This window comes from Trematomus bernacchii, unplaced genomic scaffold (genome assembly GCF_902827165.1).
Source record: "Trematomus bernacchii unplaced genomic scaffold, fTreBer1.1, whole genome shotgun sequence".
Classification (NCBI taxonomy): domain Eukaryota; kingdom Metazoa; phylum Chordata; class Actinopteri; order Perciformes; family Nototheniidae; genus Trematomus; species Trematomus bernacchii.
This window is the reverse complement of record NW_022987564.1, coordinates 3,528,023-3,550,761: the sequence shown is the minus strand read 5'-3', so window position 1 is coordinate 3,550,761 and position 22,739 is coordinate 3,528,023. Positions and strand designations below refer to the sequence as shown.

Genomic DNA, 22,739 nt, shown 5'->3' with positions numbered 1-22,739 from the left:
ATTATCAAAGTGTAAAGTGCAACAAGCACAAAGTTATTACACATTATATAGCCAGAAACAGCTTAGCCTCGTGATTTCTGTGAAGACAGGCTGGGAAAAAAGTTCCTGAAGCGATCGCAAAATTGTTTGGGGTGAGTGCTGGTTTGAACAATAAACACAAGCATGGTTCAGGAAAAGGTCAGTTCACATATTAAAACCTAAATAATGACACTTTATATTATTACAGAAGCAAGATCAGATGGTAATATTCTTCCACTGTTGAACTTCTAATAATTAGACACAGACAAATAATATAAAAAACAAGTTCAATAATAATGAAATTGTTCTATTACATATTCTCCCTAATATGATTACATTTACAATACACTGTACAGTTAAAAGCAGCTGACACTTTGATACAATAAATCATCAGATATAAATGTTCTCAAAGTTTTGACCACAAGATTCTGCAAATAGTTTGTAATTATTACACACAGTTCTTAAGGCACCTAAACACATTATTTTTAAAATCAGCTTTTCTCCATCGAATTAGAACAAAGTAAGTAAAAGTTAAAAAAAGGCATAATTTGTTGTAATTCGTGTAAAGTTTAACATTCAAGATGTTCAAATATTGAGGAAATCACAGACGCTACATATACAGAAATGTCTTATGTGAAATAACAACATTATTTTAGTTATAAGATTTATTTTGTTCATGTGTTGATCTCTTATCATTAATAAATAAGTTGTTTGAAAAAGAAAACGTGTCAGGCCTTTTAAAACAATGTCTGAATTACTCAATGAAGCAATTATGTATAAAAATGAACTCCCATGTGATTTAATGTATTTATGTGGTTGATTAAACTTTGATCATTGGGTTATACAAGTGATTGAAGTCAAAGCAAATGTAACATTGTGAAGACAACATTGAAAGGCCCTTGATAACCAGTCAACTAGAAATATGCCATATCTCTAGGTAAACATCTTTAAAAGTTCATACAATAATAGAAGTATTGAACAATTCCACCAAGTAAACCAGCCTCAGCCTCATTATCTTCCTTCATCTCCTGAATCAGAATGCCGTAGGGTCGAATAGCTCTCTCGGCTATCTCTTCCTCCATCCAGGCAGACGTTCCTTCACCAACAGGAATCAGCCAGTAGTCAGATCTTCGGCATATCTCTCTTCTTTCAGGATTGATTCGATTTTGCAGGATCACTTTGTAGCTTTTCCCCGTCTTCTTTGATTGGAAGGTCTTGGCGTACAGCTCATTCTCAGCAACATGTATGTCTGGTGTTGAGTAGATTCCTCTTCCATATAAAGCTCTATCTCCAGCCTTGTAGTGACTGTTGATGATGCCTCTGGCTCCATCTGAGCTCGTCCCATGGTAGGAAACAGGCCATTCTCCAGGTACAGAGTGACTCCTCCATCCGTCTGGGCCCAACCAGGCGTCTCCCTCTGGATATTTGCCTTTGACCTTTAACGCCATGCGGTACCAACCATTGGGGCGCTCATAAGGTTCGTCACCTCTCATGCACTCAGCCGAGTCAGAGAGATCAGTGAAGTCGCGGTCATACTGCGGGTCAAAAAAGTCTTTCTCATCGATGAACAATTCATTCTCAACCTGTTGTTTCACCAAGATTTGTCGGAGGTGAAAGTCCTCGAGAGACAAAATATTTGCTCTTGTCTTGTTTGTTTGGTTGTCATACAGTTTAACCTCCTGTCCAAGAATGGAAGATACAATTTCTGCTCTTAAATCTGGGTCCTTAAACATGGTTGAGGAGGAATCAAGCAAAGCGTCTCTCTATCCTAGTCCACAGTGTGTGTGTGTGTGTGTGTGTGTGTGTGTGTATGTGTGTGTGAGCGAGCTTAGCTTATAAAGTAATATCTTAACAGAAACTTGGAATAAAAATAGATTAGAGAATTCTCTTACACTTTCATTTTGACTCAAGGTTGACACCTAAAAAGAATATATGCTGCTTTGACATAGAGCAACCGCGGAAACCTGTTCTACAGCCTTCCCTGTACAATTAACAAAAGAAGCTTGGCTGTGTGTCAAGGAGGAAAGTAATCTGCAAATGCTGTTTATACTTTATGAACACTGAGCTCAGAGCTCATTCAGTGAGACAGGAGTAATTTCTTAACTATTGCACAGCTACAAATACCTACATGGCTCTTTCTTTGATAGAAAATACATTGCATAACAATAACAGTGAGGCTTTAAACAAACTTTGTTCATATTATTTCAGTTTTATCTTAATTTGACATTTTGTCTGTCAGAATCAGAATCAGAAACGGGTTTATTGCCAGGTAGGTTCACACATAGGAGGAATTTGACTTGATGTCCTGGTGCATACATACAATATAAAACAAACATTTTAGACAAAAAAAGTACACAGATAGCGAACTATATTAAGAACACTGTAATAAAAATATAGTAAGATAGCAATACCATTTTATATATAAATAAAAATAATAATGTCATAACGACTTCGGATTTTGCGTTATTATCATGTGTTTTATTTATCATCATTCTTTTTAGAGACAGTTTTTCATTTGGTTCAATTACAATTTGGTCAAATAATTTACATTTTGTAATTATCAAGGTGTTTTTATTTTGTACAGTAAGCACATTTGCACCAAAGAGGTGTGGTCTGTATCAGCAGATAGTAGAACTACCAGTTTTCAAACTTGACAGCGTCTCTGTAGGAAATCCCCCAAGATCCCAGCACCAATAAAACACTTAAAGGTGGGGTAGGTAAGTTTGAGAAACCGGCTCGAGATACACTTTTTGTTATATTCCATGGAATGCTCTTAACATCCTGATAGCAATGAATATCTTAAGTGCTTTGACAAAAAATCCATAAAAAAATGTCATCTGTGGAAGCCGTAATACTGTAAAAAGTACGACCAATCATTTTAGCCGGCCCGGCTAAAATAACTGGATGGCCTACCTGCCTGTCAGCCTTCCATCTGTGCACAAATTTATCTCGTGCCCTCATTGGTCATGTGCGCGTTCGTGTGTGTTGGAGGAGGGGCTCTATAAGGAAGTGGCAGATTTTCTCCGGTTGTGTATTTTCAAATTCTAGCGATCTCGAGCCGGTTTCTCAAACTTACCTACCCTACCTTTAAGGGAAGATTAATTTCAGCTCTTTATTTATATCACAGAACAAATGAAAGATTATCAAAGTGTAAAGTGTTTCTAGAAAACTGGTTGCCGTAAACTTTATTGTAAAATAAGTTACTCTTATGGTGGAAATCTGAAATAAAGGATTTCAACAACATTTTCTGATATGTTTAATAAAGAAATACAAAAATAAACCTTTGCAAAGGATCCCAGCACACACAGCATTTCTGCAACCACTGGGAAACAAGCACAACGTTGTTAAACATTATATAGCCAGAAACAGCTTAGCCTCGTGATTTCTGCGGGAAAAAAATCCTGAATTGATCGCAAAATTGTTTGGGGTGAGTGCTGGTTTTAACAATAAACACAAGCATGGTTCAGGAAGGTTCAAAAGGTCAGTTCACATATTAATACCTATATAATGACACTACGGAATCAAGATCAGGGGGTAATGTTCTTCCACTGTTGAACTTTTAATAATTAGACACAGACAAACAGTACTCTAATAAAAAAGTTCAATAATTACAAAATGTCTCTATTACATATACTGTTATGATTATATTTACAATATACTGTACAGTTAAAAGCAGATGACACTTTGATAAATTAAAACATCATTTTTTAACAACAAGATTCTGCAAATAGTTTGAAATGAGTACTGACAGTTCTTAAGGCCCCTAAACACAGTGTTTTAAAAATAATCTTTTCTCCATCTTATTAGAAAAAAGTAAGTAAAAGTTTTAACCAGGCATCATTTTTTTTGTTGATATTCACAGACACTACACAGAAATGTCTTGTGTGAAGTAACTAAACAATTTCAGTTTTAAGATAAATGTCTTTGTTCATGGAGGAATCTTATCATTCATAAATAAACTGATGTGGTGGATCAGCTTTGGTCATTAGTTTGTTTTTTGGTTTATACAATAGATTGAAAGTCAAAGCAAATGTTACATTGTGAAGACAAAATGATAACAGTAGAAGTTACCTTGTAGCCTTGAACAAAGCCAATGAGAGTCCCTTGAGAACCAGTCAACTAGAAATATGCCATGTCTCTAATCAAACATCTTTAGAACTGCAGAAAAGAATGAACGAACAATACCACAAAGTGAACAAGCGCTTTCATCCCCTTTTTTATCTCCGTCATTATTTTTCTTTACTTTCTGAATCAGAATGCCGTAGGGTCGAATAGCTCCCTCAACTATCTCTTTCTCCTCCGAGGCAGACGTTCCTTCACCAACAGGAATCAGCCAGTAGTCAGATTTCCGTTGGCATACCTCTCTTCTTTCAGGATTGATTCGATTTTGCAGGATCACTTTGTAGCTTTTCCCCGTCTTCTTTGATTTGAAGGTCTTGGCGTACTGCTCCTTCTCAGCAACATGTATGTCTGGTGTTGAGTAGATTCCTCTTCCATATGCAGCTCCGTCTCCAGCCTTGTAGTGACTCTTGATGATGCTTCTGGCTCCATCTGAGCTCGTCCCATGGTAGGAAGCAGGCCATTCTCCAGGTACAGAGTGAGTCCTCCATCCGTCTGGGCCCAACCAGGTGTCTCCCTCTGGATATTTACCTTTGACCTTCAACGCCATGCGGTACCAACCTTTGGGGCGCTCATAAGGCTCGTCACCTCTCATGCACTCAGCCGAGTCAGAGAGATCAGTGAAGTCGTAATCATACTTAGGGTCAAAAAACTCTTTCTCATCGATGAAAAATGCATTCTTATCAACCTGTCTTTTCCCTAAGATTTGTCGGAGGTGAAAGTCCTTGAGAGACAAAATATTTGCTCTTGTCTTGTCTGTTTTGTTGTCATAGAGTTTAACCATCTGTCCAAGTATTGAAGATAAAACTTCAGCTCTTAAATCTGGGTCCTTAAACATGGTTCAGGAGGATTCAAGCAAAGCGTCTCTCTTCTTCTCTTGTTCAAAGTTTCTATGAGCTTAGATTTTGATATCACATTAACCTGTATAAAACCTGTAATAAAAATAGATAAGATAATCCTCTTTCACCGTTGTTTTGACATACATGTAGAGTTAACGGCAGGAACATCTTATACAATCTTCCCTGTTTGTATGACTTTTACAAAAGTTACTGTACTGACTTTAAAGTGAGACATGTCAATTAAACTACATGTAAGAATATCTCTCTATTATCTGAGCGAGAAGTGAAGACTGTCTTACAACAAACAAGGAATCTTGGCTGTGCTTCAAGGAGGAAGGAAAGCTGCAAATACAGTTTTGGTAAACACTAAGCTCAAAGATCAGTCTAATATCGGGAACTGTTTCTCAACTACTCTACATATAAAAGTAATTACCTTGTTTTGTTTGAGATAGGAAAGACAGTGCATAACATTACCACTGAGGCTTAAATAAATATTTGTTTATATATTTTCGGTTTTCTGCTTAAGTTGACCATTTGTCTGTCATAAGGGCTCAAGATTTCCCTTTTCAATCTTTGTTTTGAATCATAATTAATAATACATTTCCTTCACTTATAATTTAATCAAACCATTCTTATTTTATTATTATAGTGTATTTGTTGTGTGCAGTAAGCACATTTGCAGCAGAGAGGTGTGGTCTGTATCAGCTGACAAATAAACAGTCAGTCAGACTTGACAGAGTCTCTGTAGGAAATTCCCTAACACCCCAGCACCAATAAAACAATGAAGAGAAAATAATTTCCAGCTTTTTATTAAAATAAAAATGATAAATGAACAATAAAACACAATTTCCAGGCAACTGGATTAAGTAGCATTATGTTTAAAGGAGACCTATCATGCAAAATGCACTTTTTGGTCTTTTATACATAAATATGTGTCCCCGGTGTGTCAGGGAACTCACAAAGTGTCAGAAAATAAAACTCTCTCTCTTTTCCTCCGTACCCAAATCTCTAAAAACGGGGGTACAACGGAGCTGATCCAGATTTGCTGCCAATATGACGTAATATCAGAAACGTTGCTATCAGAAACAATGCCGACGTGTTTTGGACGTAATATGGTCTTTGTTTACATTAGCAAGCATCGCTAACACTTAGAGCTAAGCTGTACTGAAGAGAGTACATGTGTACAAAAGCAGGAAATAAAAAAAGGAACTCACCTTGTAGTAAACCCGCAAGACAAAAGCATTTGAGTTCCATACTGTTTCAGAAATAATCCTTCATGTGGTTTGGAACATGATATGGCATTTAATCACGGCAGCATTTAGCTTTATCTGTGGTAGAATTCTGAGCAGGCATTAGTTCCCCCTCCTCTTGTTTTTTTCAAGCTAAGGACCCAGATCAGCGTTTCTCTCACAGGGCTGAAACAGAGGGATATGAGGGATGTCTAAAATGCATGATCTGTTTGGTATTTTGAGCAAAACACATCATAGACATGTTTTTTATATATCTGAGACCCATAATATATGCCTAAAAATAGCATAATAGGAGACCTTTAAAATAAGTTAATGTTAAGTTGAATTCATCAGAGGACTGATACTTTGATACATGAACTCAGATATTTATTATAACAAAGTTTCTTAACCACACAGGCCTTGCAAATAGTTTGATATCACACCACAAAGTGAGCAAGTGTCACCATCCCTTTTTTAATGTATGTCATCATCTCCCTTTATTAATCAACAAAACCTGACTCCAACAACAGATTGTATGTCTTGTAAAAATATGAGTAAAAAGGATTTATTCTATCAAACATTAACAAAGGGTTGAACAACATTTTCTAACATAGGGTAGTTTTGTATATATATATATGTTTTTAACAAATTAGCACCATTTGTACATGTAATACAGTTATAAAAGTAGAACCAATAAAATAGTTTTTTTTTGTAACATGACAAACAATAACAAATAATATTACCATTGAGGTTGGATATAGAAATACAAACGTATAATACACTTGTAATAATTCAGAAAAAAATAATACGTGCAGCTTTTTTCTCTATCTCAGTGTTTCTTATACACACCCTTCCTGTTTCTGTCAGTCTAGTGACTCTTGATGATGCCTCTGGCTCCATCTGCTTGTCTCATGGTAGGAGACCGGCCATTCTTTTGTTTTGATTTCTGTTTTTACTTTGCTCAGTATCTCACTACATTTTGGTGATGGTGGCACAAACTTCACCTTTAGGAATAATGGTGACTTGGCATTGTGCATAACTCCATAATAATTGCCCATGGAGCTGATACGATGGCTGTAATGAGAATCACTGGGAATATTACAATGAGAATATAATTCAGTTTCATTAAACTAGTTGTATTTATATATTCGGACACACATTGATTCATAGATTCATATTTGATTTTCATTCTTACAGTATTTAACCGCTTTGAGTGAAAGAGTGATTTTAAAAATGTTTAGTTGCATGAAAAACATATTTTTCAATTGTTCTCGAAGATTTCTTTTTGTTTTGACAATAGATATGTCAAATAACAAGCTGAGTCCTAAAACCGACAAGATAATTGGAAATCTTATGTTAGTACAAGCCAAGTCCATACCAAGCATTTGATTTGACCTGCCTCATTTAAATTAAACACACACACGTACTGTACACACACACACACACACACACACACACACACACACACACACACACACACACACACACACACACACACACACACACACACACACACACACACACACACACACACACACACATCCTACGTTGCCTTTTATAACATGCCCACAATACTGACCTATCAGTCTCACCATGATAGGTCTTTAAATCAAAAAACGTAAATTCAACAGAATCTCTTAAGAAACTTTTTGTCAAAGTAATGCATTTATTTAAACAGAAAAGACACAAATCATATGAGTGGAAATCCAAAACAATCCCTTTAAACTGAGGGACGCAGCTTTATTCATTTGTTCACACATTAACATTATAGGCAAAACCTACCTCCTAAGTGAGGAGGACACAAGTGAAGTAAGGAAACATGCACTTTGAATAAAGCACCTGACAATAAGAGACTTGCTCCGACTCTATGCAAACACATAATCTTCTAAGCAGAGCCAAGTCTTTTAAACCCATATCATCATTGCTATCTTCATCAGAGCTATCATCGTCCCATTATCATCATCATACTTTTAACTCTCTGAGCTTTAACCCTTTTTTAAAAATATTTTTGGCTGGTCTCCTTATGTAAAAACTATTGTATAACCGCTACTCTGTGCTGCACAATCAGGTAATATACACCCTTTTTTTCGGGACAAACAAGCTGTCAGAATATGTATGCGGCAGGGATTTCACATAAATGTATAAATATATTATACATCCATAAAGACAAAAAGAAACCAAACAGAAATGTATTGTATATGCTCTTAATTGCCTGTACAATAAAAACAAATCAGATCATCAGGTTATATATTGCTTGATAAAATCATAAAACATACATTCTACCAAAATGAAATATACAAACATAAAAAATATAGTGAATTTAAATGTTGTTGTTTTTTACAATTCTCAGCTTGTTCAGTTCTTTTTTGGTTCTGGTTTTGAACAACATATCCGGGGAGAAGTATGGGCTATTTCTCCAGTTATTGTTCAATACACATTTTTAATTTCCCTGATCAAGATGCCGTAAGGTCGAATAGCTCTCTCTACTAACTGTTTCTCCGTACTGGCAGACAGTCCTTCCATAAAACAAATAACCCAGTATCTAGGTTCTTTGCAGATGTGTCTCAATTCAGGATTGATTCGATTTTGCAGGATCACTTTGTAACTTTTTCCCGTCGTGTTCGATGTGAAGATCTTGGCATAACCATCTTTCCTGGCAACACGCATGTCTGGTGTTGAGTAAATTCCTCTTCCATATTTCTCCCTTGCTCCTGCTTTGTAGTGAGTCTTGATGATGCCTCTGGCTCCATCTAAGCTTGTCCCATGGTAGGAAACAGGCCACTCTCCAGCTACAGAGTGACTCCTCCATCCTTTTGTGCCCAGCCAGGTGTCTCCATCTGGATATTTGCCTTTGACCTTTAACGCCATGCGGTACCAACCTTTGGGGCGCTTATAAGGCTCGTCACCTCTCATGCACTCAGCCGTGTCAGAGAGATGAGTGAAGTCGTAGTCATACTTAGGGTCAAAAAACTCTTTCTCATCAATGAAAAATTCCTCCAGATAACCGACATGAGCCTGTAGATTCCCGAAGAGTTGATAGAGGTGAAACTCATCAATAGACAACATATTGTGCGTTGACTTCCATGTTTCGGTGTCATAGGGTTTAACTATCTGTCCAAGAATTGAAGATAAAACTTCCATTCTCAAATTTGAGTCCAAATACATGGTTGAGGAAAATAAAAGTTCCACTGTTCTTCTCTTGCTCTGTGTTTGTAGGCTCTGTTGGTCCACTGCGCTTGTCACAAAAACTTTTATTCAACATGTGAGATGTCTCTTTCGCTTTCAATTCAAGGGTTGAATGTAATAAGATCCAGGCTGTGCTTTGACAGCAACAGCTGGGACATTCTATGACTCAAAAGCAGCTGACTTTCCTCTCAAAGAGCACGTTTGTGTGAGTGTATTTATAAGCAGTTAACACAGTTAGTGCTTTAATTTTAAACACACTTTTACTTAAAGAAACCACAGAGACCATTGGATTTATCCACCTGCAGGATTTTCGTCAACAAATATATGTTTGATCCAATATAAAACATATTAATCAGACAGAAACAACAGACAAGTCTTAGTTGTACACTTGTCTCTTACCTTTTCCAATAACATTTTCCAATAACATATTTCAAATGCTGTATTGCAAGGCTTCTTACCTACTAGGATACTCAGTATTATAAAACGGACACGTCAAATCAAGCAATCTGATTGGTTCTTAGCCGTGATATACTGAGCGTATACCACGGGTAGAATTGTAAGTTACTTTTCACAACAAGTCAGTATCCCTCCGCGTCTGAGAAAAACAATATACAGTTGGGCTGAAAAGCAAACTGCTTGCAGTTTGCTTTTCAAACTGGAACAAGAAAGCAGCGGAGAAGTAACGGGGCAGAAACCCTCCTTTTTACGCAGCGGTCCAGACATAGACATCAAACGGCAAAAACATATTCAGTGTGCAGTTCCTTTGACATTAGGGCAGGGATATTTAGATACTTTCCAAGGTTTGACATAATTAATTGTGCTACTTTTAAAGCAAGCAACGATGTTTTCAAATCTGTAATCAAAAAGGTCCGCAAAAACATTTAAGATGAACTTCGACCTCCGGGGGGATCTTACTATGGAGGAGTGGATTGAGGAGTGCCTATCTCCAGAACAAAAAGCACCTAAACGACGACATGTAGAGCTACGTGAAGAGCAGGTAGACCAACTGGAAAAGTATCACCATTCAAAAGCTTTCTGATGCGGGTCTTGAAACAAAGCAGAGAAATTATGACCGTTAGTGGCCACAGGTGCGAAAGCTCTCTCCAGAGCTACTGGAAGCCGAATCTCGGGGACCGGAGAAAGTGGAGCAATATTCTCTCCACCCCAAGCAACAGCCTAGAACAACCTCAGCCTATACAAGTAACCACGTAAGCCATGCTACTGATGCTGGACAGTTTTTCAGTGGGTGCACAATAAACGGCAACATACACATTAATGTAAATAAATAGCCAAATAATGGATCAACGCTCTCCGTCTAATATGTTCGCTAGCTGTTGTTAGTGTTGTTGCATAGCAACCACCTCGCACTATGTTTCGTGCAGAAGGCAACGGAGGGACTATTTTATTTTGAACATCATTATTTACTAATAACAACTATTTAAATTAGAGTGTGTATTTCGCGTCGGGCCGAACCACGCCCCTTAACTGTGATATTATGGCCATATACCACGGCCTGTCGTGAGCTATTGCTTAATTATAATGTAAAGAAACACACCACACTCACAAAAATATGTTTTTGACTATGGGAAAGTCAAATGTATATGTTTGAACTTGTTCAGAGCTGTTTTGTGTAATTTTATACTGCGGGTCAAAAAAGTATTTCTCATCTGTGAACAATTCCTTCTCAACCTGTTGTTTCCCCAAGATTTGTCCACCGATAGAGTCCTTGACAGACAAAACATTTGCTCTTGTTTGTTTGGTTGTCATAGAGTTGAACTATCTGTCCAAGAATGGAAGATCCAACTTCTGCTCTTAAATCTGGGTCACTAAACATGGTTGAGGAGGATTCAAGCAAAGTGTCTCTCTTCCCTAGTCGTGTGTGTGTGTGTGTGTGTGTGTGTGTGTGTGTGTGTGTGTGTGTGTGTGTGTGTGTGTGTGTGTGTGTGTGTGTGTGTGTGTGTGTGTGTGTGTGTGTGTGTGTGTGTGTGTGTGTGTGTGTGTGTGTGTGTGTGTGTGTGTGTGTGTGTGTGTGTGTGTGTGTGTGTGTGTGTGTGTGTGTGTGTGTGTGTGTGTGTGTGTGTGTGTGTGTGTGTGTGTGTGTGGGGGGCTCATACAGTAGTATCTTAAAGGTGGGGTAGGTAATTCACTTCAGAAACACTTTTTGTTATATTCCATGGAATGCTCTTAACATCCCGATAGCAATGAATATATTAAATGCTTTGACAATAAATACATAAATAAAATGTATCTGTGGAAGCCGTAGCGCTGTAAAAAGCACGACCAATCATTTTAGCCGGCCCAGCTAAAATAACTGGATGGCCTACCTGCCTGTCAGCCTTCCATCTGTGCACAAACTTATCTCGTGCCCTCATTGGTCATGTGCGCGTTCGTGTGTGTTGGAGGAGGGGCTCTGTAAGGAAGTGGCAGATTTGTTCCTGTTGTGTATTTTCAAATTCTAGCGCACTCGAGCTGGTTTCTCCTAAATTACCTACCCCACCTTTAACAGAAACTTGTTATAAAAATAGATTAGAGAATTCTCTTACACTTTCATTATGACTCAAGGTTGACACCTAAAAAAAAATATGTGCTGCTTTGACATAGAGCAACGTTGGAAACCTGTTCTACAGCCTTCCCTGTACAATTAACAAAAGAAGCTTGGCTGTGTGTCAAGGAGGAAATTATTCTGCAAATGCTGTTTATACTTTATGAACACTGAGCTCAGAGCTCATTCAGTGAGACAGGAATCATTTCTTAACTACTACACAGCTACAGTACACCTAACTACATGGCTCTTTCTTTGTTAAGCTGGCTACACACCAACCCGATTTTGGGAGTCAGAGGCCGTCAGAGGCAGTCGGGCATTCGCGGCGCCCTACTCAGGTTGGTGTGTCCCGCACCGTCGTCTCTTTACGGCACCTTTTCACACCTCCCGTGGCCTCCCGCGGCCGATTCAACATGTTGAATCGGCCGCGGGAGGTCAGAGAAAGTCGGCCCAAGCAATCACTCTGATTGGCTGTTCACACTACCGCTGCCTGCTGGTAAGGACAGTTATTGCCACTCGTCGGCTGAAGTATTTGCGGTGTGTTCGTAGGCGGGCGGCGTAGGCGGGCGGCGTAGCGGGCGGCGTAGCGGGCGGCGTAGCCGACGCAGGCGATGTAGCTGACGGAAAAGTCGGGACGCCTTCGGTACGGGTTCTTTGGTCTCAGGTGGGTGTGTAGCGGCCTTAAGAAAATACATTGCATAAAAATAACTGTGAGGCTTTAAACAAACTTTGTTCATATTATTTCAGTTTTTCACAACGACTTCGGATTTGCGTTATTATATTGTGTTTATTTATCATAATTCTTTTTGAGACAGTTTTCCATTTGCTTCAATTACAATTTGGGGAAATAATTAGTATTTTGTAATCATCAAGGTGTTTTTTATTTTGTACAGTAAGCACATTTGCACCAAAGAGGTGTGGTCTGTATCAGCAGACAGTAGAACTACCAGTTTTAAAACTTGACAGCGTCTCTGTAGGAAATCCCCCAAGATCCTAGCACCAATAAAACACTTAAGGGAAGATTAATTTCAGCTCTTTATTTATATCACAGAACAAACGAAAAAATGATCAAAGTGTAAAGTGCAACTAGCACAAAGTTATTACACATTATATAGCCAGAAACAGCTTAGCCTCGTGATTTCTGCGAAGACAGGCTGGGAAAAATATTCCTGAAGCGATCACAAAATTGTTTGGGGTGAGTGCTGGTTTGAACAATAAACACAAGCATGGTTCAGGAAAAGGTCAGTTCACATATTAAAACCTAAACAATGACACTTTATATTATTACAGAAGCAAGATCAGATGGTAATATTCTTCCACTGTTGAACTTCTAATAATTAGACACAGACAAATAATATAAAAAACAAGTTCAATAATAATGAAATTGTTCTATTACATATTCTCCCTAATATGATTACATTTGCAATACACTGTTCAGTTAAAAGCAGCTGACACTTTGATACAATAAATCATCAGATATAAATGTTCTCAAAGTTTTGACCATAAGATTCTGCAAATAGTTTGTAATTATTACACACAGTTCTTAAGGCACCTAAACACGTTATTTTTAAAATCAGCTTTTCTCCATCTTATTAGAAAAAAGTAAGTAAAAGTTTTAACCAGGCATCATTTTTTGTTGATATTCACAGACACTACACAGAAATGTCTTGTGTGAAGTAACTAAACAATTTCAGTTTTAAGATAAATGTCTTTGTTCATGGAGGAATCTTATCATTCATAAATAAACTGATGTGGTGGATCAGCTTTGGTCATTAGTTTGTTTTTTGGTTTATACAATAGATTGAAAGTCAAAGCAAATGTTACATTGTGAAGACAAAATGATAACAGTAGAAGTTACCTTGTAGCCTTGAACAAAGCCAATGAGAGTCCCTTGAGAACCAGTCAACTAGAAATATGCCATGTCTCTAATCAAACATCTTTAGAACTGCAGAAAAGAATGAACGAACAATACCACAAAGTGAACAAGCGCTTTCATCACCTTTTTTATCTCCGTCATTATTTTTCTTTACTTTCTGAATCAGAATGCCGTAGGGTCGAATAGCTCCCTCAACTATCTCTTTCTCCTCCGAGGCAGACGTTCCTTCACCAACAGGAATCAGCCAGTAGTCAGATTTCCGTTGGCATATCTCTCTTCTTTCAGGATTGATTCGATTTTGCAGGATCACTTTGTAGCTTTTCCCCGTCTTCTTTGATTCGAAGGTCTTGGCGTACTGCTCCTTCTCAGCAACATGTATGTCTGGTGTTGAGTAGATTCCTCTTCCATATGCAGCTCCGTCTCCAGCCTTGTAGTGACTCTTGATGATGCCTCTGGCTCCATCTGAGCTCGTCCCATGGTAGGAAGCAGGCCATTCTCCAGGTACAGAGTGACTCCTCCATCCGTCTGGGCCCAACCAGGTGTCTCCCTCTGGATATTTACCTTTGACCTTCAACGCCATGCGGTACCAACCTTTGGGGCGCTCATAAGGCTCGTCACCTCTCATGCACTCAGCCGAGTCAGAGAGATCAGTGAAGTCGTAATCATACTTAGGGTCAAAAAACTCTTTCTCATCGATGAAAAATGCATTCTTATCAACCTGTCTTTTCCCTAAGATTTGTCGGAGGTGAAAGTCCTTGAGAGACAAAATATTTGCTCTTGTCTTGTCTGTTTTGTTGTCATAGAGTTTAACCATCTGTCCAAGTATTGAAGATAAAACTTCAGCTCTTAAATCTGGGTCCTTAAACATGGTTCAGGAGGATTCAAGCAAAGCGTCTCTCTTCTTCTCTTGTTCAAAGTTTTTATGAGCTTAGATTTTGATATCACATTAACCTGTATAAAACCTGTAATAAAAATAGATAAGATAATCCTCTTTCACTGTTGTTTTGACATACATGTAGAGTTAACGGCAGGAACATCTTATACAATCTTCCCTGTTTGTATGACTTTTACAAAAGTTACTGTACTGACTTTAAAGTGAGACATGTCAATTAAACTACATGTAAGAATATCTCTCTATTATCTGAGCGAGAAGTGAAGACTGTCTTACAACAAACAAGGAATCTTGGCTGTGCTTCAAGGAGGAAGGAAAGCTGCAAATACAGTTTTGGTAAACACTAAGCTCAAAGATCAGTCTAATATCGGGAACTGTTTCTCAACTACTCTACATATAAAAGTAATTACCTTGTTTTGTTTGAGATAGGAAAGACAGTGCATAACATTACCACTGAGGCTTAAATAAATATTTGTTTATATATTTTCGGTTTTCTGCTTAAGTTGACCATTTGTCTGTCATAAGGGCTCAAGATTTCCCTTTTCAATCTTTGTTTTGAATCATAATTAATAATGCATTTCCTTCACTTATAATTTAATCAAACCATTCTTATTTTATTATTATAGTGTTTTTGTTTTGTGCAGTAAGCACATTTGCAGCAGAGAGGTGTGGTCTGTATCAGCTGACAAATAAACAGTCAGTCAGACTTGACAGAGTCTCTGTAGGAAATTCCCTAACACCCCAGCACCAATAAAACAATGAAGATAAAATAATTTCCAGCTTTTTATTAAAATAAAAATGATAAATGAACAATAAAACACAATTTCCAGGAAACTGGATTAAGTAACATTTTGTTTAAAGGGGACCTGTCATGCAAAATGCACTTTTTTATGTCTTTTATACATTAATATGTGTCCCCGGTGTGTCAGGGAACTCACAAAGTGTCAGAAAATAAAACCCTCTCTCTTTTCCTCCGTACCCAAATCTCTAAAAACGGGGGTACAACGGAGCTGATCCAGATTTGCTGCCAATATGACGTAATATCAGAAACGTTGCTATCAGAAACAATGCCGACGTGTTTTGGACGTAATATGGTCTTTGTTTACATTAGCAAGCATCGCTAACACTTAGAGCTAAGCTGTACTGAAGAGAGTACATGTGTACAAAAGCAGGAAATAAAAAAAGGAACTCACCTTGTAGTAAACCCGCAAGACAAAAGCATTTGAGTTCCATACTGTTTCAGAAATAATCCTTCATGTGGTTTGGAACATGATATGGCATTTAATCACGGCAGCATTTAGCTTTATCTGTGGTAGAATTCTGAGCAGGCATTAGTTCCCCCTCCTCTTGTTTTTTTCAAGCTAAGGACCCAGATCAGCGTTTCTCTCACAGGGCTGAAACAGAGGGATATGAGGGATGTCTAAAATGCATGATCTGTTTGGTATTTTGAGCAAAACACATCATAGACATGTTTTTTATATATCTGAGACCCATAATATATGCCTAAAAATAGCATAATAGGAGACCTTTAAAATAAGTTAATGTTAAGTTGAATTCATCAGAGGACTGATACTTTGATACATGAACTCAGATATTTATTATAACAAAGTTTCTTAACCACACAGGCCTTGCAAATAGTTTGATATCACACCACAAAGTGAGCAAGTGTCACCATCCCTTTTTTAATGTATGTCATCATCTCCCTTTATTAATCAACAAAACCTGACTCCAACAACAGATTGTATGTCTTGTAAAATATGAGTAAAAAGGATTTATTCTATCAAACATTAACAAAGGGTTGAACAACATTTTCTAACATAGGGTAGTTTTGTATATATATATATGTTTTTAACAAATTAGCACCATTTGTACATGTAATACAGTTATAAAAGTAGAACCAATAAAATAGTTTTTTTTGTAACATGACAAACAATAACAAATAATAATACCATTGAGGTTGGATATAGAAATACAAACGTATAATACACTTGGAATAATTCAGAAAAAAATAATACGTGCAGCTTTTTTCTCTATCTCAGTGTTTCTTATACACACCCTTCCTGTTTCTGTCAGTCTAGTGACTCTTGATGATGCCTCTGGCTCCATCTGCTTGTCTCATGGTAGGAGACCGGCCATTCTTTTGTTTTGATTTCTGTTTTTACTTTGCTCAGTATCTCACTACATTTTGGTGATGGTGGCACAAACTTCACCTTTAGGATTAATGGTGACTTGGCATTGTGCATAACTCCATAATAATTGCCCATGGAGCTGATACGATGGCTGTAATGAGAATCACTGGGAATATTACAATGAGAATATAATTCAGTTTCATTAAACTAGTTGTATTTATATATTCGGACACACATTGATTCATAGATTAGAACATTTGATTTTCATTCTTACAGTATTTAACCGCTTTGAGTGAAAGAGTGATTTTAAAAATGTTTAGTTGCATGAAAAACATATTTTTCAATTGTTCTCGAAGATTTCTTTTTGTTTTGACAATAGATATGTCAAATAACAAGCTGAGTCCTAAAACCGACAAGATAATTGGAAATCTTATGTTAGTACAAGCCAAGTCCATACCAAGCATTTGATTTGACCTGCCTCATTTAAATTAAACACACACACGTACTGTACACACACACACACACACACACACACACACACACACACACACACACACACACACACACACACACACACACACACACACACACACACACACACACACACACACATCCTACGTTGCCTTTTATAACATGCCCACAATACTGACCTATCAGTCTCACCATGATAGGTCTTTAAATCAAAAAACGTAAATTCAACAGAATCTCTTAAGAAACTTTTTGTCAAAGTAATGCATTTATTTAAACAGAAAAGACACAAATCATATGAGTGGAAATCCAAAACAATCCCTTTAAACTGAGGGACGCAGCTTTATTCATTTGTTCACACATTAACATTATAGGCAAAACCTACCTCCTAAGTGAGGAGGACACAAGTGAAGTAAGGAAACATGCACTTTGAATAAAGCACCTGACAATAAGAGACTTGCTCCGACTCTATGCAAACACATAATCTTCTAAGCAGAGCCAAGTCTTTTAAACCCATATCATCATTGCTATCTTCATCAGAGCTATCATCGTCCCATTATCATCATCATACTTTTAACTCTCTGAGCTTTAACCCTTTTTTAAAAATATTTTTGGCTGGTCTCCTTATGTAAAAACTATTGTATAACTGCTACTCTGTGCTGCACAATCAGGTAATATACACCCTTTTTTTCGGGACAAACAAGCTGTCAGAATATGTATGCGGCAGGGATTTCACATAAATGTATAAATATATTATACATCCATAAAGACAAAAAGAAACCAAACAGAAATGTATTGTATATGCTCTTAATTTACTGTACAATAAAAACAAATCAGATCATCAGGTTATATATTGCTTGATAAAATCATAAAACATACATTCTACCAAAATGAAATATACAAACATAAAAAATATAGTGAATTTAAATGTTGTTGTTTTTTACAATTCTCAGCTTGTTCAGTTCTTTTTTGGTTCTGGTTTTGAACAACATATCCGGGGAGAAGTATGGGCTATTTCTCCAGTTATTGTTCAATACACATTTTTAATTTCCCTGATCAAAATGCCGTAAGGTCGAATAGCTCTCTCTACTAACTGTTTCTCCGTACTGGCAGGCAGTCCTTCCATAAAACGAATAACCCAGTATCTAGGTTCTTTGCAGATGTGTCTCAATTCAGGATTGATTCGATTTTGCAGGATCACTTTGTAACTTTTTCCCGTCGTGTTCGATGTGAAGATCTTGGCATAACCATCTTTCCTGGCAACACGCATGTCTGGTGTTGAGTAAATTCCTCTTCCATATTTCTCCCTTGCTCCTGCTTTGTAGTGAGTCTTGATGATGCCTCTGGCTCCATCTAAGCTTGTCCCATGGTAGGAAACAGGCCACTCTCCAGCTACAGAGTGACTCCTCCATCCTTTTGTGCCCAGCCAGGTGTCTCCATCTGGATATTTGCCTTTGACCTTTAACGCCATGCGGTACCAACCTTTGGGGCGCTTATAAGGCTCGTCACCTCTCATGCACTCAGCCGTGTCAGAGAGATGAGTGAAGTCGTAGTCATACTTAGGGTCAAAAAACTCTTTCTCATCAATGAAAAATTCCTCCAGATAACCGACATGAGCCTGTAGATTCCCGAAGAGTTGATAGAGGTGAAACTCATCAACAGACAACATATTGTGCGTTGACTTCCATGTTTCGGTGTCATAGGGTTTAACTATCTGTCCAAGAATTGAAGATAAAACTTCCATTCTCAAATTTGAGTCCAAATACATGGTTGAGGAAAATAAAAGTTCCACTGTTCTTCTCTTGCTCTGTGTTTGTAGGCTCTGTTGGTCCACTGCGCTTGTCACAAAAACTTTTATTCAACATGTGAGATGTCTCTTTCGCTTTCAATTCAAGGGTTGAATGTAATAAGATCCAGGCTGTGCTTTGACAGCAACAGCTGGGACATTCTATGACTCAAAAGCAGCTGACTTTCCTCTCAAAGAGCACGTTTGTGTGAGTGTATTTATAACCATTTAACACAGTTAGTGCCTTAACTTTAAACACACTTTTACTTAAAGAAACCACAGAGGCCATTGGATTTATACACCTGTAGGATGCTCGTCAACAACATATTAATCTGACAGAAACAACAGACAACATGTAGTCGTACACTTGTCTCTTACCTTTTCCAATAACATCTTTCAAATGCTGTATTGCAAGGCTTCTTACCTACTAGGATACTCAGTATTATAATGTAAAGAAACAAACCACACTCACTTCTAAATCTATTTATACAATTATTAGTTAGACAACCCTCCTATGAGATACAAAAAAGCCTGAAACACTACTACATATCAAAGTACATTTTAAAGTTGCTTACATCCTTCACAGAAAACTCCAGTTCTTTCCTGTTTTTTTATTTCTACTTTCTGACTAAGCTGCATATCCAGCTTGTGAATTGCCCCAGGCTCTCATTAGTCTTCATTCATAGTCATTTGTTTTGTTTTACCAAATTCCAGAAATCCACTTTAGGTTGTTTCATTTAAAAGAAGTTTCTACTCTCTACAGTTTCATAGTTGTGAGGCCTCAGCAGCTTCTTTGCACCTCCAGCCGGTATCTGCCCTCTGCTCCTTCCGTCCAAAAAAGTGTTCTTGAATTTGAGGCCAAATGCAAAGTAGAGAAAGATTGAAGCAAAGTTGCTCCCTGCTTCTCTCGCTCATATTGCATATGAATTCAGTTCACCTGCCACAGAAACTTAGATTTAACATATTTTGAAATAAGATCTGAGGATTTCCCTCTTACCTTGACTCATGCTTTCTGTGTAACGCAATCTGCAGTGTGCTTTGACGCACAGCAACAGCTGACAGCTAAAACGGGGACTTCAGTGTTGCTTTATTGACTTTCATTTAATTATTTCTCAAATGTGGGAACTGCTGTTGTTTGATGATGAGTGCTACCCACTTCCTCTAGTCACAATCTTTACTATAGTAAAAGTAGCAATACCACAACATTACATGACTCCATTACAATTAAATGACTTTTTGTCTTTATTTTACAGAAGTGTTATTATGAGCTTAATGTACTCAAGTATTAAAATACTTTCTTTTTATCGTATATTCTTCATTAATGTACAAGCAGGTTGAGGTGTAACTTTATGCACTATTGGGTATTCTTGTGTTTCACAATACAACCTAATTCAAAGCTGTTAATGTTTTGTCTGTAAATTCCTTCCTGCAAAGTGTTGGTAGCTATATGTCAGATGCATGGAGTAAAAAGGACAATATATCCTCTCAAATCAGACAAAATAGAATTGCATAGCATATTTGACTAAAACAGAATACACAATTGTATTCATACAAAGTACTTATACTTAATATACCTTGTTGCTTTCCATTTTTGATCATCCTAAACTGTGTATAGCTTCTGAAAACATAAATATTGAGTACTGTGTGGCCTGTTAATTCTTAGTAGAAAAGGTCAAACACATGTCGACTCATGTATTCTGCAAGGGGAAAATCTTTCTGAAAAGTAACCAACTTAGTCTGAAAACTATTTAATTTCCAAATCTCTTTCATTTTCTTTTCTCATAAGCTTCATTATGAGAGGAAAGTCCCTTTCTTCCCCTGATATTAATAGCAACTGTACATAATACTGTAGGCTCTAATGTTTCCACTCAGTGTGCTTGGTTTGTTTACAGTGTTGCTTCATCATTCTATTTCTGTCACGAGCCTCTAACTTTTAGTTTCGTTCTCTTTCCCTTTTCCTCAGCTCTGGGGCAGATCATGTTGTATGTGGACGGGATGAACGGTGTCATCGCGCACGCTGAGACAATCCAGTGGCTGTACACTCTTGTTGGCTCAAAGGTACAGCTGAGCATACACACAAAACATCCCCCAAAAAACCACCACACACTCTGAGCTGCCCATTTATCGTTTTGCAAGCATTATTTGTGTTACTTATACCCAGAAAAACATACACAATCACATATACTACTGATTTCAATCTGTGTCCTGACCTAAGGGTGGTGTGTTTGTTGTCTTTGTGGTATTTTCATATTTTTTTAAAGGTACACTTCCACTTTGCACTAAAGCTCAATATTTTTATTTATTTCTGCTTTTTCTTATAACATAACACAATTTGATTTGCTTTCAATACAAAGATATGATAGCACATATACGACACATAAACTCCCTATCATTCAACTATTTGTGGAATCGCATCTACATCGAGTCATCTAAACTAAAGCACACGTAACATGGACTTCATTGTATAGGGTCTAACAAACATGTAAACAACATAATATTCACAAATATAGATTAAGCATTATTTGAAAAAAATAATGTGGACCGTTTACATTTATTTGTGTATATCATTTTAATTCTGGCCTAGAAGCCCATAAATAAGAAGGACTTAAAGATGGTTTGTGATGCGAACATAGGAACAAATAACAGATTTTAACAGGCTGGTCAACGTAATGCATATATGTTTTTCTATGTGTGTCGGTTTTTAACTTTGTATTCCCCCTGCTCTAGTTCCGCCTGGTGGTGAAAACAACTCTGAAGCTGTTGTTGGTGTTAGTGGAATACTCCGAGTCCAACGCCCCACTGCTGATAGATGCCATCACCTCTGTGGAGACCAAGAGAGGTACAAATAAAACAACATGACACCACCTGTGAGCTTATGTAATTATATCTGGACAAGATGGACCTACTGTATAGGAAGGGGTGGTTGGTTAGACTCAAAGCTATTAATGTGTTTGATCCGAATGCATACGTTTCCAGGATGCAAGTCGTGGTCCAATACTATGGAGATCTTGCAAGAGAAGGATGGAGTGGACACGGAGCTGCTGGTGTACGCCATGACCCTCATCAATAAGGTGTCAATGTCTATACTGAATGTTTATATACTTTTTATCATCATTTTGAACTACTCTATATAACTCTGATATGACCACCGGTACTAAAATATGTTTTTCCTTCACTATTTCCTTATAAATGAAAATGTTTTGTAGTTGTATTCTTCAGTCATGCACAAAATATCCAATTTCAGTGGTAGTGTTTCAGGGAGTTTTCCCATCATGACAGATATAAAATTACTAAATATAATAAGTGCATTGTTTCTGAAACGGCGACACAAACAACACCGGCGCCTGTTTGGCTCTCGTCTCATTACAAGGTGGAGCATTCAATGTGGATTCTAGTAGACTTTAGATTGCAGTTTATTGTGTACGTTTAAGTCGAACTGTTACTATTTCTCTTTATTTAGCTTACTCGTGTAAAGTTAAATTAGAAAGATCACCAATTTAATGTCCTTGAAGTTCCTGAAACAAAACATATTGAGCTTTGAACAGAACCGTGAACTGGGAGAATTGTTACACCCCTTCTGAATATGCAATATTTCAACATATAGTTGCCAAAAGGTTCCAAAACCTCTGATACAATTCGACTCATCGGTCTCCTT

At 37.4% G+C, this 22,739-nt stretch overlaps 1 protein-coding gene across 1 annotated transcript in view; it reads left to right on the top strand.

Moving 5' to 3' along the window:
- Positions 1-22,739, top strand: part of fhod3a (formin homology 2 domain containing 3a) — an 82,931-nt gene that overhangs the window by 36,794 nt on the left and 23,398 nt on the right. The window contains 3 exon segments of the mRNA XM_034124436.1: positions 21,048-21,142; positions 21,812-21,923; positions 22,061-22,155. Of these exon segments, the coding sequence (XP_033980327.1) occupies positions 21,048-21,142; positions 21,812-21,923; positions 22,061-22,155 (302 nt within the window).